The sequence below is a fragment of the Excalfactoria chinensis genome, chromosome 25 (genome assembly GCF_039878825.1).
Source record: "Excalfactoria chinensis isolate bCotChi1 chromosome 25, bCotChi1.hap2, whole genome shotgun sequence".
Taxonomy (NCBI): Eukaryota; Metazoa; Chordata; class Aves; order Galliformes; family Phasianidae; genus Excalfactoria; species Excalfactoria chinensis.
Window position 1 is genome coordinate 2,222,230 of NC_092849.1, and position 13,933 is coordinate 2,236,162.

The 13,933-nt window shown below is 39.0% G+C and overlaps 1 protein-coding gene across 2 annotated transcripts; it reads left to right on the forward strand.

Annotated features, from left to right (window-relative positions):
• The first annotated feature begins 85 nt into the window (after positions 1 to 85).
• Positions 86 to 8,584, forward strand: CDCA2 (cell division cycle associated 2). Of its 2 annotated transcripts, none has more exons than XM_072357184.1 (14): positions 86 to 237; positions 531 to 1,068; positions 1,288 to 1,418; positions 1,789 to 1,936; positions 2,039 to 2,274; positions 2,576 to 2,657; positions 3,163 to 3,383; positions 3,474 to 3,552; positions 4,142 to 4,197; positions 4,562 to 4,702; positions 5,389 to 5,563; positions 6,039 to 6,193; positions 6,615 to 7,496; positions 8,467 to 8,584. In XM_072357184.1, exons 2-13 carry the CDS (start codon positions 720 to 722, stop codon positions 7,458 to 7,460), a joined length of 2,619 nt encoding a protein of 872 aa, XP_072213285.1. In that variant the 5' UTR covers positions 86 to 237; positions 531 to 719; the 3' UTR covers positions 7,461 to 7,496; positions 8,467 to 8,584. The 2 variants fall into 2 exon arrangements, with proteins under 2 accessions (XP_072213285.1, XP_072213286.1); XM_072357185.1 differs by having other exon boundaries at positions 1,792 to 1,936.
• The last annotated feature ends 5,349 nt before the right edge of the window (positions 8,585 to 13,933 follow it).

The following is a 13,933-nucleotide window of genomic DNA, read 5'->3' on the forward strand; positions in this document are numbered from 1 at the left end:
GGTTCGAACGTGAGAGGCGGGAATGGCGGCTGAGGGGAGCGGGAAGCGCTGAGGAGGGGTTGGGGGGGGGGGGGGGGGGGGGGTCTCTGGTATTGCCTTGTATGGCCGTTCTTGCCTTACACTGCCCGGTCCGTCTGTGGAACTCAACGCGTATCTTCGTGAGCTGCTGCTGTGGAACCTTCCTGAACCTGTTTCCCTCAGCTTTAATATCTGAGAGAATAACCGAGTGCGAAAGATGTGAGAATTTCCTAAAGAATTTCCTCCTCATTCCCCTTTATACCGTTCATGTAACGCAATTGCGATGTGATTGTGTTTAAAACGCGAATTTAAACGCTAATCATATCCATTTATCACAAAGTAAAGGCTCAGGCCTGTGTTTCCTTACCCATAGCCATGCTTCTGTGTGTGCTCAGCATAAGGCTTTTCCTATTCCCCCCCCCCAAGGGAATATCTGTATCTGCAGTCATTTCACATCGTCACAGAGCTGTTTTCCTTATCAAATGACTTAAAACTTGTCCTTTTTTTGGCAGGGAGCTGTCGTTATTGGAGGGCAAAGAGAATAACTCGGTTGGTTCTACAGGCTTAAAACGCATCGTGGTTAAAGGTTAGAGATGCTGTGCTGGAAGGTGAAGGCAATGAAAGCAGAAATCCTGCAGTGACTGAAGAGATCCCCATCAGAAGAGTGGAAGGTTTGCGAAGTGACTGAACCCAAAGCCAAAATGGCATCTGAGAAAGAGAACATAAGCAATGGGACCAAAGGCCAAGAGCAGGAATTGCACCACAATGCAGGGGATGCTGAGAGCTATCAGTGGTCAGAATGCACCTCAGATACTCCAAAAAGGGCCGTGGTTGGTGAAGCTGCCCAGCCACTGAGCAGCAAGGAGAATGTTTCAGGTAGACCCGTGCCTTTGGGAGATGAGTGCTACTCAACGCCTGCAAGGCTCAAAGCAGAAGAAAAATCCTATTGTGGATTATCAGAGAAACAGAGGAGAAAAAGTGTTGATTTTGCAACTGTAACAACTGCTGATTTTGGGATTACTCCAGAAAGCTTCATTAATGGATCTACAGGTAAGGCAAGGCTGGAGTGATCACAAGGGGGTTGGACTGGATGATCTTGTAGGTCTTTTCTGATTCTTTGATTCTCTGACAGTTTTCTGAGCCGTGCAGCTAAATAAGGTTGTTTCCAGAAATAACACAAACCACCCTTTAAAGAAAAAAAAATAAACAAAACCCATTAAAACAGTGTTCTGCTGTACATCTTCATTGTATTCTTTTTTTCCATTTCAGCAAAGTCTCCAGCTGCACTAAAGCTCAGACGAAGATCAGCCATTGGAGCACGGGGGTCTCCAGAAAACAACACCCTCATTCAATACCTTGCCCAGCAGAAGAGCAGCAGGCAAAAAGAAGCTTTTACACAGGTGAGGGTTGTTCTCAATGTCAGATGCATCATTTTAATTCCCCTAGGGATCAGTGTGTAAGTCTTCCATTTTAACACCTGCTGGCAGAAAGAGACTAGAAACCCAAGGAAGAAGTAGAAGAAATAGCTTTGGCCTTAATTTTGTTGATTTTCCTTTATTTATATTTATTTTTCTCTCTATTTTTAAATAGAGAACTGAATACTGGTTTTGTTTCTGTAGAGTCCAGAATCTCTTTTTTTGTCTATTTTCACTTATAATAGCATTCATTTATCTGCATTCACTGCACTTTATGCCAAAGGTATAGATAAGAACTAAAAAAAATTGCATGTCATCTTGGAAGAAGAGTCTGCTGACACTGATTTTCTATTAGCAGGCCAGTCCTTGTCAGTTTGCCAGGTCACTGAAGAGCAAAATGGATATCTTTCAAAGAACTTTTAAGTCAGTTCAAGAAGCTGAAGGGAAGACGGGCTTCTGTGGACTCTCACAAGCATCTACAGCTTTTCAGGAAGATGGCTGTTGTAAGTTAATTGATTTTAAATATTAGGTCTTCCCTTAAGCCAATAAATATGAAACACCACTAAAAATGTTTTCTTTAATTTTCATATGTACTTGCCTTGAAGATTTCAGCCCTGGCCATATCAGTAAAGAAGTCAGAAGTAATGTCATATCAGATCAAAGCAAGAAAAAGGTTAATTTTGCAGAAGAACTAATTGTGGGAATATATGATGAAAGCGAGCTGCCTGTCACACCACTACAAACAAGGAATGCTTCATTAAGCGAATCCACACAGAGTGGCTCACAGCTGAGATCTGTGTTGAAGAAAACACCGGTGAAGCAACTGTTGGATTGCATGAAGGTTGGTTAATTAACTTACATCACAGTAGAAATTGATTCATATTTTAAGATGCTTTCTTACTGTTTGTATGCACTGAAGATGGTTATCAGTGATTGTCTGTTTGTGTCATGGTTGGTTTGAAGCTTTCTTGTTATGAGAAGATCCATTTTTATGCTTTTAAGTTTTACTCAACAAATAGATTTGTTAAAGACTTGCACTGATTATAAATTTTGCTTTCAGAGATAGTTATTTTCTCTTGATTTGAAAAAGGACAGTCCTTAAATGAATGGTATTTAATAGACGCTATTATCACGTTTGATAGGAATATTCAAACAATGCTGTTCACAGAGGAGGAAGTGAATCTTTCACAGTCCCTGATCGCATCTGTGAAGCGCTGCAAACAGGTTTGATTCCCGTTTTGTTGTGTTATTTTCTTCTGTTGTTCTATAAATTGGAAGAGATTTGTGAGATCTAAAAGATATTATGGATTAGCCACCACTGAAATAGCTCTTAAGTGGTAACATATAGTGTGAAGTGGAAAATAAAAGTTATTGTGGAAAAAAAAAAATACACTTCAGAAAATATTTAATACCAAAAATACTGATGTTGATACCAATATTACAAAAAATGACTGTAATTCGTTAGATGTTACAGTTACCAGCTGCAACTTGAAAAGACCAGCTATCTCTCTAGACTTCTACTTTCTTTTTTTCTCATTTCTTGATACTGTATTATTGCTAAACTAAAAATTCTTGTAGAGTTGATGTCTAAGGGTTTTATTTTCTTGTTTGGTTGGTGGGTGATTATTTAAAGGAATCTTAAGACCTGTAAAAAGGCCTTGAAAAGTCTTTGCTCTGTGAAAACTCTGCTTGAAGTCTGCTAAGTTGTCGGTGTATTTTATTGCAATAGAGAAAAGTGAACAGTACAGCCCCAAAAGGGCAAAGAAGAAAAAAGTGACTTTTGGTGAAGATCTCAGCCCGGAAATATTTGATAAAACTTTGCCTGCAAATACTCCAGTGCGCAAAGGATCAAAACCAGTCTTCCGTTCAGGGTCAGATCATGACAGCCCTTTCATAAGGGCAGGGCTCACTGAAGAACCATTAACTCAGCCAAACTTTGATTGCAGTGATGTAAGTTTTTGTTTTCTTTATAACTACAAAAACAGCTTCTTACAATCTGTGAGCGTTCAATGTATTAACTTTTTTTCATCAACCTTACAGGAATGTATTGAGCCTCCTCAGGAGCTACAAGAGGGCTCTGTTGTTGCAGAAAAGCTCTTACCTGTTGAAAATACAAAAGGTATCCTTGACTCGTATTGTTGTCACTTAGGCAGTACATCTTTCTGTATCTGAAAATTGAGAGATGACACAATTGTGTTGGGTTTTTCTGTTTGTTTGTTCAACACAGGACATATTGTGCCTGAAGTTAAATGCTCTTTCTTTCCTGTAAAGGTCATTGCAGTAGCTGCCAGAGTTTGCCTACTGTTCAGATTAACTGGATGTTATTTGAGCTTGTGTTTTTCCACACATGTGGCCAATCTAATCAGGCTTACTGCTTTAAATAACTGGGCTTACTATCTGGATTTTATGATATTGTGGTTTGGATGGTTTTAAAACAGCAAGCAAATATATAAGAAAATAAAAAGGAGGATATGCATTTGTGTTTTTGTCTCTCAGAGAAAGCTTTGTAAGTGTTCATTAATTTGTTACTATTATTTTCTTCTGATATATTTTGTAAAGCAAGTTTTTTTTTATCTTGCCATTTTTGATAACCCTTATGTGCATTCAGATCTAAACATGCTGTGCATAGTGTTAAAATGGTGTGAATAATTTCCTCAAAATATGACTGACTTTTGCTGATCTGAACCAATATTCTTATTCATGTATAGAAACAGAAACAGACAAATCAGATGTGAAAACTACTTGCTCCTCTACTAAAAGGAAGGTGAGGCTCTTTAATGGTGTGGTTTTGTTATCTCTGCTTCTTCCAACAAGGATATCTCTGTATACCTCTTGACGTACATCAGAGCTTTTGCAACCTCAGATATGAGAATTATAGACATCCAGGTACATGGAAATAAATGTTAACTGTTGCAGGAACTTTTCCAGTGAGTTTAGCTATGAGAAGTTGGAAGAGTTGAATATATATCCATAGGCTTTCACTCATGGGATCAAGGGCTTCAGTCATTGACATGTAATTACAGAGGGATTCTTAGGGCTTTTGCACTGTGTTGCTTTTTTGAAAAAACAAACATGTACCTACACATAAACATTCACCCCAATAACTTAAAATTCTTATTCTTCAACAGTATGTCACCATTTCTGAGGGGACTGATTGTAGCATCTCAAGAGCAACTAGCACTAAGAATGCTAAAGACACTAAAAATCCAAGGAAGAATGAACCTCAGAGACCAAAGAGTGTGACTGTATCTGCTGCCAAAAAGAAGCAAGTAAGTGGCAGCCCAGTGCAGTTGGTGAATACTACCCTTATTTCTCTGTCCCAGTATCTCACACAATTAGTCTTCTTTCTTGTATGTTTTCCCTGATTATTTTGCTGTTTTTGTTTCCTGTTGCTGCCAATTCTTCCCTCATCATATCTGTCTTGTTTACCTTGACTTACTATCACACCCATATTGTTAGGGCGGACTGGCAGGCTTTCGATACATGTAGAGTAAAGAAGATAGTTCAGAAGTGAAGGGCACAACCCTTGAGACCTCAGGGATAGTTTATGGTTCTCTTGTCAACTGCACACAGCTGATAATTCTTTGAACTTTCCCCATTATATACCAGTTTGCTTTACTGTTACAAAGATGTGAGGCATCTGAAGTATTTGAGCTTTTTTGCATGTTGGAAAGGAAAGCAAATAATCCACTTGAAAATGGAACTATAGTTTTAATCTGATAAACTCATTTGCTTGATTTCCTGATTGGGTTAAGTTAAAAAACAGATCTTTATAATTCTTTATATTGTAGTTCTTAGATTAACGTGAAGAGAACAGAACAAGCAGGACATAATTTGTAGGGAGATTAATATTTTCCATGAAATCCAGTAATGGTGCAGATTACTTGTTGGAAAATATCACAAAGCATCCTTGTATTTGCATTGTGCTCTAATGTGGTCCTCTTGATTTCTTCAGAAAACAAAACGTGCAACCTTTGGAAAGAGAAGAAAGAGAAAAGTGAAAAAATCTTTATATGGAGAAAGAGAAATGGCTTCAAAAAAACCTCTTCTGAGTCCTATCCTTGAGATTCCAGAAGTTTTCTCTGGTGCCTCATCTCCAAGTTCACCAAAGGAAATTGCACATTTTCCAGGTAACGTGTTCTCTAGTTTCATTTTGCCTTAGTCATTCCTTTCCTTTTATTTCATAGTTATTTACAAAACTGTTGAGAGCTACCTTCAGTTCTGTGCACAGATAAAGAGCCCAGAATGCATTTTTCACTTTTAATGGCTTCTGGAGTAGAATGAAGTAGACGTAAATAACAGAGTCCGAGGCATCTAACAGATTATTAGCCTCCAGCTGCATAAATTTAACTCTTACAGGGCTCCAGTGGGAAGCTCACCACAAAAAAAGATTCTATACTTTCACTGGATACTGATAAATAGGAATGTGATGTGCAGCAGCTTTCTGGGGAGATCTTTTATTAATGCTGGTTATGTGAAATGCTTATTTAGTAGATTTCTGTTTGGTGAGTAAAATACCAGAAACTTTTTGCTGTAATACTTCAGAAATTGATTTTGTACATTCACAACTGGTAACCAACCGTGTGTCATTCTTTGTATTTTTAGATCATTCCATACCCAGGGATGTTCCTAATGATGTTCAACAGGAGCAAGTGGCTGAAAGAAGGAGAGAGACAGACATCCCTGTTGTTGATGTGTATCCAAGCTCTGAGGACCTGGATATTGTGGAAGAGGGCAGTCCCAGCAATACAGTATTTCAGGTGATCTGAAATCTGTTTCTGGTACTGATAATAAGGTACCTGATCTACTTAATGTTAGTGCTAGAAAATAAGTCTTGTGCTTGGTTTTGTTATATTAAAAGGAAAAAAAAATAAAAAAAAGATTTTAGGGAAATTGGAATAAAAAAATTAGCTGTTAAATACTGAAAGAGGATGCCCAGAGAGGTCATGGAATCTGCATCCTTGGAAGGAGTTCAGAAACTCAGCTGTGAAGGCCTCAAGCAGCATAAACTGCACCCCTCTTTGGAGCACGTTCTTTCCAACATGTGGGGTTCTACGAATTTGGATTTTTTTTAGTTGTTTGGCTTTCATTTTTGAGAGTGATTCAACTTAATGAGGAAATTAGAGTGCTTGTTTAATTATCAGCTATTTGAAACAAATTTTGTATGGGTTATTTTTGCAGTTTCCAAAGGTTGTGCCAGACACAAATGATGTTCTCAATATATATGACTGTTTCCAACAAGCTGAAGAGACTGCATGTTTAAAAGAGAAAACAAGATGTGATTTCTTGATAGAACATGAGGAATTACAGGGAGATGTCCCAAGCAAGGAAGAGCGGCTAATAGGGCTGGAGTTTCTGAACCAAAAGGACACTGATGGACATGAGATGCTCCAAAGAACTGAGTGTCCACCGACAAGGTCTTCAAGAAGGAGACCACCAAGAAGTAGAAGTGCTGTGTATATTCCTCCCATAGAAAAGTCTCATTTTGAAACGACTGAACTTGATCTTCCAGTTTCTTCTTTTGATGTTGAAGAAATTTTATCTGCTCCTCAGCTAAAAAGTAACTCCTTAAAAAAGCCTTTGAGAAGAAAGTCAAGTATGAGCAGTGAAACAAGTCGGGTGAGACGCAGCATGAGACTACAGAACAATGCTGAAACTGAAGGGCTTGCATGGATTGAAGTAACCAATGAGATTCTGCAGAACCCTTCTCTGCTAGCACCTGCTTGTAAAACCAGGAGAAGAATAAGCACATCTGTCCCTACAGAATCTGAGAATATTCACCATGGAGAAGAAAATATCATCCAGTTTGCAGAATCAGGGAAGGAGAACAGTGAACCTCTTCGTGTTGCTGGTGGTCCTTGCAGAAGGAGGAGGAAAAGCACTTGTGAATCCATACCTCCAGAAACAAGAACTTGGTCTCAAACCAGGAAAAGGAGCATAACAAATTCTGTATACAGGAGAGACAGCAGTAACCAAGAATACTCTGAAGAAATGAATGTACCTCTTCCAAACAGCGTTACCACGTAGTGAGGTTTCAACTACCTCTCATTTTCTTAAGTCAAGGTCAGTATTAGATTCTTATATTCTCTCTTGTGAGTTCTATTTAGGAATAAGATATTCACTCTCTATTCTACTTAAATTCTTACCCGTTATTTCCTTATTAATATCCTGAGGAACTTAGAGCTGATTTTGCTAGTTAAGGTGAATAAAATGGTTGAATGTCAGAGTTGCATGGAAGACCCAGCTTGGGCTCACTGTGTTGGTCCATAGGCAGTCATGGCAGGTAACCCAGCGATAGCTTTTTCTCCCATGATGAACTGCATTCTGACATAAGCTCTTCATTGTGGTCTACATCTTTGCTTATGTGTTTTCATACATTAGCTTAATTCATACACTAGTCTAATCAAATAAAACATGAATTTCTATCAGTAGTCAAGCCACAAATGTTCTACAGTCTACCCTTTTAGCTTGAATTGTTTGACATGGTGATATTTCCCTTGTGATCGGTCATTCCTTGTAAATTATTTTTGAAACCTGTATTGCACGTTTCAAAAATGCCATAAAAGAATTTAGATTTCAGGAAATAAGAAACAACTTCTGACTGGAAGGGGAGGAGTGTGAGGCAGCAGAGCTGTTACCAAATGCTTAGGGACTTTGCTTGACTTTGTGGAGGGTGTGGTTGCTACAGCTGAGGTCTAGGAAAGACCAAAAGGTTGGTTTAAAACAAGCACAACCAATCAAAAGCCACCACCACCAAAAGACATTTTAAAATTGCATTGCATGTAACAATTAAAAAAATTAAACTGGCTGAGGAGAGCGGAATATTCACAATACAGTGAGGCTGTGTTTCATTGCTGGCCACTTCTAATCTGTGTGTGTGCTGTGCATACACTGCATAATACTCAGTAGCTCACCTGTCATTTTACTGTTTCAGTACTTTTGATTTGAACAGTGTAAAAACAAGAAGTGATGATTGTAGGTGCCTATTTAAGCAGTTGCTGTTGCTTTCATTTCTCATTCCGTTCTGTTTCAGCCCTGGTGAAATACCTGTGTGCCACCTTTCAGGAAACAGAGCTTCCTGCTGAAAGTGATCTCTTCTGTGACCTTGTTTTTACCATTATTGAGATGGAATAAAATATTTCATGAACTTGGATGCTTTTATAAAGCTTAAAAGCAAACAGAACAGTTTCATTTTTATGCATGTTTTACTTTTCTCTACAGACATCATCAGCATTTCCTGAGACAAGAACTCATAAGGCAACTTGAAGGAAACTTCACTAATTAATTGCTGTTCATCTGCTATAGAAACATTCTGAAGTTGTCAAAACAGTCTCCTTATGTTTTATTTTGGGCTTTGTGTTTGTGTCACAATATGCAATGCTTGGGTTTGGAATCGAGATGGCAATAGTTACTCGGGTTGTTTTGCTGTGATGGCAGGATGTTGGCCTACCAGGAGAGGGCACTCTGACATGAGTTTTGTGGTCATAGCTGAACTATTTTGAGGATATAATGTATAAGTCTTTGAACAGATGCTGTGTGACATCAGAACTTAGTAATAATAGCTGCTACCATTTAACACTCAGAAATATCAAAACAACAACTACACTAAGCACTGAAATTAGTACTAGAGAAGTGAAACATGCACTGTATTCAGGTATGACTTTGCATGTGGAAATCATATAGCACTTAAAAATACAGCAGAGATGTTAAGATCTACCTGTTAAATCACATGTTAAGGCAAAGCTTTTGAGGCTGCGGATGTCAGAGGTTGAATATCTGCCTTAAACAGTCAGATCAAGCGTTGAGATATCCTGGAGAGAAGGCAGTAAATTAGCGTGTGTGATACTAGAAAACTTAATCTGCCTAGAACCTGCTTTTTGTGCTGCTGCTGTCCTATGCATCATTCAGAGCAGCAGTGGAAGAGCATTTTCCCCTGAGGTTTCTTGGTTGAATGTGGTAAGTGCACTTCAGATGTGAAGTGAAAAGAGAATCAGAAGTAGAAGAGCCCAGGCTAAGGAAAGGAAAAACAAAGGTTGGATTTGCTTCCTGGCACAAAGAGTTGAATCCCACGTACCCAATGGCAGTTTGCCTTGATTACATGAAGGTGAGGTTGGAACCTGCATAAAATAAGAGGTTACAGTAACTAGGTTTAATCTGGAGAGGACTTGAGACAAGTCTTCAGTTATGCAGAAGTTTGGTGGAGGTTAATGGTTGGTTCTTTGTAACTCTACCAAATAGTACAATAGATGTTTTAAAATTAAGGGGGTTGGGGAAATATCTGGTTAAGCGGAAAGTGGAAGTTCCAGCACCAGAGATAGCAGATTGCCTTGGGAAGCTGTGGAATCTCTATCACTGGAGGCTTTTAAGAACGGTTTAAACAAATATCAGTCTGAAATGACATATGATACTTCCTTGGGGTAAGGATGGGGCCTGGACAGGCTCTTGAGGTCCCTTCTGGCTGTGTTTGCTGATTGTTAGAGATTAGGGTTACAAAGTGAATTGAGACTGGCTAACAGGGAAGGCCTGAGCTAGAATCTGTCATGGAATAGGGAGTAGGAGGTCTGCTGACACTGAGGGCTGTGTAGCAAGGGAACTAACTGGGGAATTTAGGGAAGAGCCCTTCAAGTAAGGCTAATAAGATGGTCCCAGTATTTTAAACATTCAGTTCTTGTGCAATTTGTTCTTCTGAGGCAAAGCATCTCTACTGACCCCAGCAATTGTGGAACCTATGATTTGGTAGCTGTGCTGTTACACATAAATGTAAACCACCGAGTGAACAGTGCTGTTCTCAGAGTTACCATCAGCCTTTGAAGGCCCAACAACTTCACAATCCTTATTCAGCAGACAGAAGTACTTCTCAAGTTGGTCTCTTGACTTTGACTAAGGGTAAAGCAATTAATCTTTAGGTATATTGTGTGCAGGTTCAAGATATTTAAGTTTGTAGTTCTAGTTTTCAGCTGTTGCAGCACTACTTGGAGTAATTTTAGTGGCGTTCTGCCCTGTGAGGTTAGTTTATTCACTTAATACCACACACAGTTTTAGTAGTGGCAGTCATTCAGACTCAGTAGTGTGAGACTGAGCTGTTTTAGTTTAATCAGTGAAGCAGCACTGCAGACTAGACTAGAATTAGAGTGGGATCTAAAGAAATCTATGGTGTTGGGCAGTCTCTTTCAGCTCTCAACTGTTCTCCCTGTTCTTCCAAAGGGAGGTTTCTTCTCTCTCTTAAGAGGGTTATTACAAAAGGCCATTTTCTGTTTCAGAGTATTAACCAGCCTTACATTTTGCACTGCATAGACATGAAATGACTTCAAGTATGGTGACAGCCAGCACTGAGTATATTGCCAAGGAACTGTATTTAGCAGATTGCCACAAAACGATCATGGTCTGATTAACAGAGAACAAGTGGTAAGTCCTAGAAAGGCTGGTTATCTTGCCAGTCCAATGTAATTATGATGTAACTAATAAGTAAGAGTTATTATATTGGTTTTATTTACTCTGTGCTAGGAAGCACGGTCTTCATGTGTTTGTAGATAGTCAGCTGACTATGCAGAAGTACATCAATTTGTGTTATGTTAGTGAGTCAAGAATGCAAAGAACACATGTTTTCATAGAGTCATTTGAGTTAAAAGGGACCCTTAAAGGTCACTGAGTCCAACTCCCCTGCAATGCACAGGGACATCTGCAGCTCCATCAGTGCTCAGAGCCCACCCCCCGACCTTGGGTGTCTCCAGGGATGGGGCATCCACCACTTCTGTGAGTAACCTGTGCCAGTGCCTCACTGCCCTTATTTAAAACAAAACAAAAACAAATGTCCTTTTATCCATTCTAAATCTTCCCTTTTTTAGTCTGAAACCACTTCCCCTTGCCGTGTCACTGCAGACCCTGCTAGTCCTCTGTTACAGCCCCTTTGGATGCTATCAGCTCTCCCCAGAACCTTCTCTGCTCCATGCTGCACAGCCCAGGTGTTTCATCCTTTCTTCAGAATATATTAAAGTTAGAGTAACATCTTTATATTATCCTTTCCCAGTCATTATTTAATGCCCGTATTTTGCCATATTTAAGATAAACATCAGTTACAAAAGGTGGAGACTGCTCTCAAGTTTTCTCATGTGTGATTTAACAGAATTAAAACCACTTTCACAACTTGATAGTTATTATAAGCTGGGAAAATAAACAATGAGAACAACTTGTGCCATTTTTCTGATTTACCGGTAAGCTGCACTTTAAACTAATTGTAAATAAACCTTTACATCATTGGTTTATTTTTCTCTACTTGCTTCTGACTGATTTGATAAAGTGGATATTGAAACACCTCCGTGCTGCATATAAATGTTGCTATTTTATAGTCATTTAATTGTGATGACTGCGTGGTTCTTGAGAACTGTACATTTTTGTGCTGTAGCTCTTCTTTCCAACTCTGCATCCTCTAGCACTCACAGTCCACTAAGACCAGGGAAGTAATTAGTGATGAGCTGATCTGTGCACAAAGAAGCAAACAGAAAGGCATTGTTAGATCTGCATACAAGGAGATGGAGAGAGGAAGAAATAAAGCCACTGAAGTACGCCAAGTATAGCTTAAGCACATAGGAACAGGAGTGAGCAGTGAAAGAAATTTCATCTTCAAGCTAACAGGTATGTATACAATGGAAATAGCTGTTTAAAAAACAAACTGCGGTGCGTTGGTTGAATATTCCTTCAGATTGCATGTAAGCTTAGGGGGTAAATAGTGCAGATCACAGTTGTGACTTGTAGTAAGGTGAGGTCTAATTCTGCTGCGCCCCTGTGGAAAAGATGAAGTTGTGCCTTTAACTTATAGACAAGAAGGCTAATGTATTAGTTTTGTAATTAAGTCCTGTAAATTGTGCATAACAGAGCAATGAACTACTTTAACCAGGCTTTGCAGGGAGAAGAAGAAAAACCTATGTGCAGTGGGAATGAGGGTATGGAACATATTCCCTAACTCAAACCTGAAAAACCTGGTGTTAGTCTTGGGTTATTTCCAGTGACCCCTTGACTCCCATCTTCCTGCCCCCTGCACAGATTTGGAACTGGTCAGCCATTTTTGTTTTTGGAAGGGAGAGGAGACAGATATAATGAATGGCTTTTATTGTGCAATATTTCAAAACCTTTTTGACTGCATTCGGATGGGATGGAAAATGTTCTACCCTGCGCTGCAGCCAAAACAAACAAAACATATTCCCTAAACCTGGATGTGTGTTTCACTCAAACTGGCAGTAGTTAAAGCTCTACTCTTAAACAAGAATTCAGTTTGACAATTTTTAGGCCTTGTTCAGCTGAATGTAACAGCCAAAGAAAACACTTGGAAAAGAATTAAATAATACACATATTTACAGCTTGCAGGTGGCATTAATTTTTGCAGTTCGTACTGTTTAGTTTTCTAGAATCCTTGTTGGTTGGGATATATTGTAAATGTTAAAAAATATTCTTGGCTCTTTTTTTTTTTTTTTTCTTTTTTTAAATGGGGGTTTAAAAAAAAAGAAAGAAAATAGTCATTCTGAAGGAAAACACACTTTATGTAGCTCCCCGATGGGTGATAAATAGCTGTGATTCAAGGCTTTAAAAGTTTAGGGTCTACCAAGAAACTGAAAATTCTGCAAACATGAGACCCAGCAAACCAGCAGTAAAACCTCTTGACAGAAACCTGCTACGGACTGGCTTCCAACTCCACTAAAGTTTAGTTTAAATACCCTCTTTATGGTGGAGGCTTACTGCTGGTTTTTGGCACTGCCAGTCAGTTCAGTGAAGACCTTGCTGTGTGTTGCTGAGATAATTCACGTTGTGCAATGTGTTTTACAGCTTGAGCAACCGTATTTATTATTAATAATAATAATTTCAAATTTAGACATCTATGCCCAGAGGCCTTTCAGGTATTGTAACAATGAAGAACTGAAAGCACAAACTATTAAAGCAGACACCATGCCTGGACAACACCTCCCTGCCAGCCCTGCAAACAAATCTTCCATTCTTAGCAATCCCACCCTCCAAGCAAAAATCCCTTTGTGCAAATAAAATACAAAACTCCAAAGGTTTTTAAGTAGATAAATGACCCTCATCTTCGAAATCATGATGATGAAATCATTGAAGATTACAAACAAGGTATCTCAAAGACTGAAGTTGCTAGAACTGATAGTGAGCATTCCTTGAAAGCCTTAATGACAGAGTAATTTAAATACGCTCCGAATCAGAAGATTGAGCTTTTGGGTCCTTCCAAGGTCAGGGTTTGATTTTTATGCTGATCTTAAATAAGCATTACTCAATTTCTGTGCTTTGTTTCTTTCACTTATTTGCCACTGTTGTAGCGCCAGGATGAAAAACATAGATCTAATATCACTGCCGCAGCAACTGAGTTATACTTGAAGGTACTTTTGAAGTCACACTTTGTTCTGCCATAAATAACTTGCCAATCTTCTACAAATACTTGGACAAACAAATGTGCTCAGTGCCATGCTCAGAAGGGCAGTAATACTGAGTTTTGGTAG

Bases quoted from the DNA above. Each gene is read 5' to 3' on its own strand.
- CDCA2 (XM_072357184.1), top strand. From the start codon at position 720: ATGGCATCTGAGAAAGAGAACATAAGCAATGGGACCAAAGGCCAAGAG. The intron at 1,419-1,788 runs GTGAGGGTTGTT...ATTTTCTATTAG, and splicing joins AAAAAGAAGCTTTTACACAG to CAGGCCAGTCCTTGTCAGTT. The intron at 3,553-4,141 runs GTATCCTTGACT...ATTCATGTATAG, and splicing joins ACCTGTTGAAAATACAAAAG to AAACAGAAACAGACAAATCA.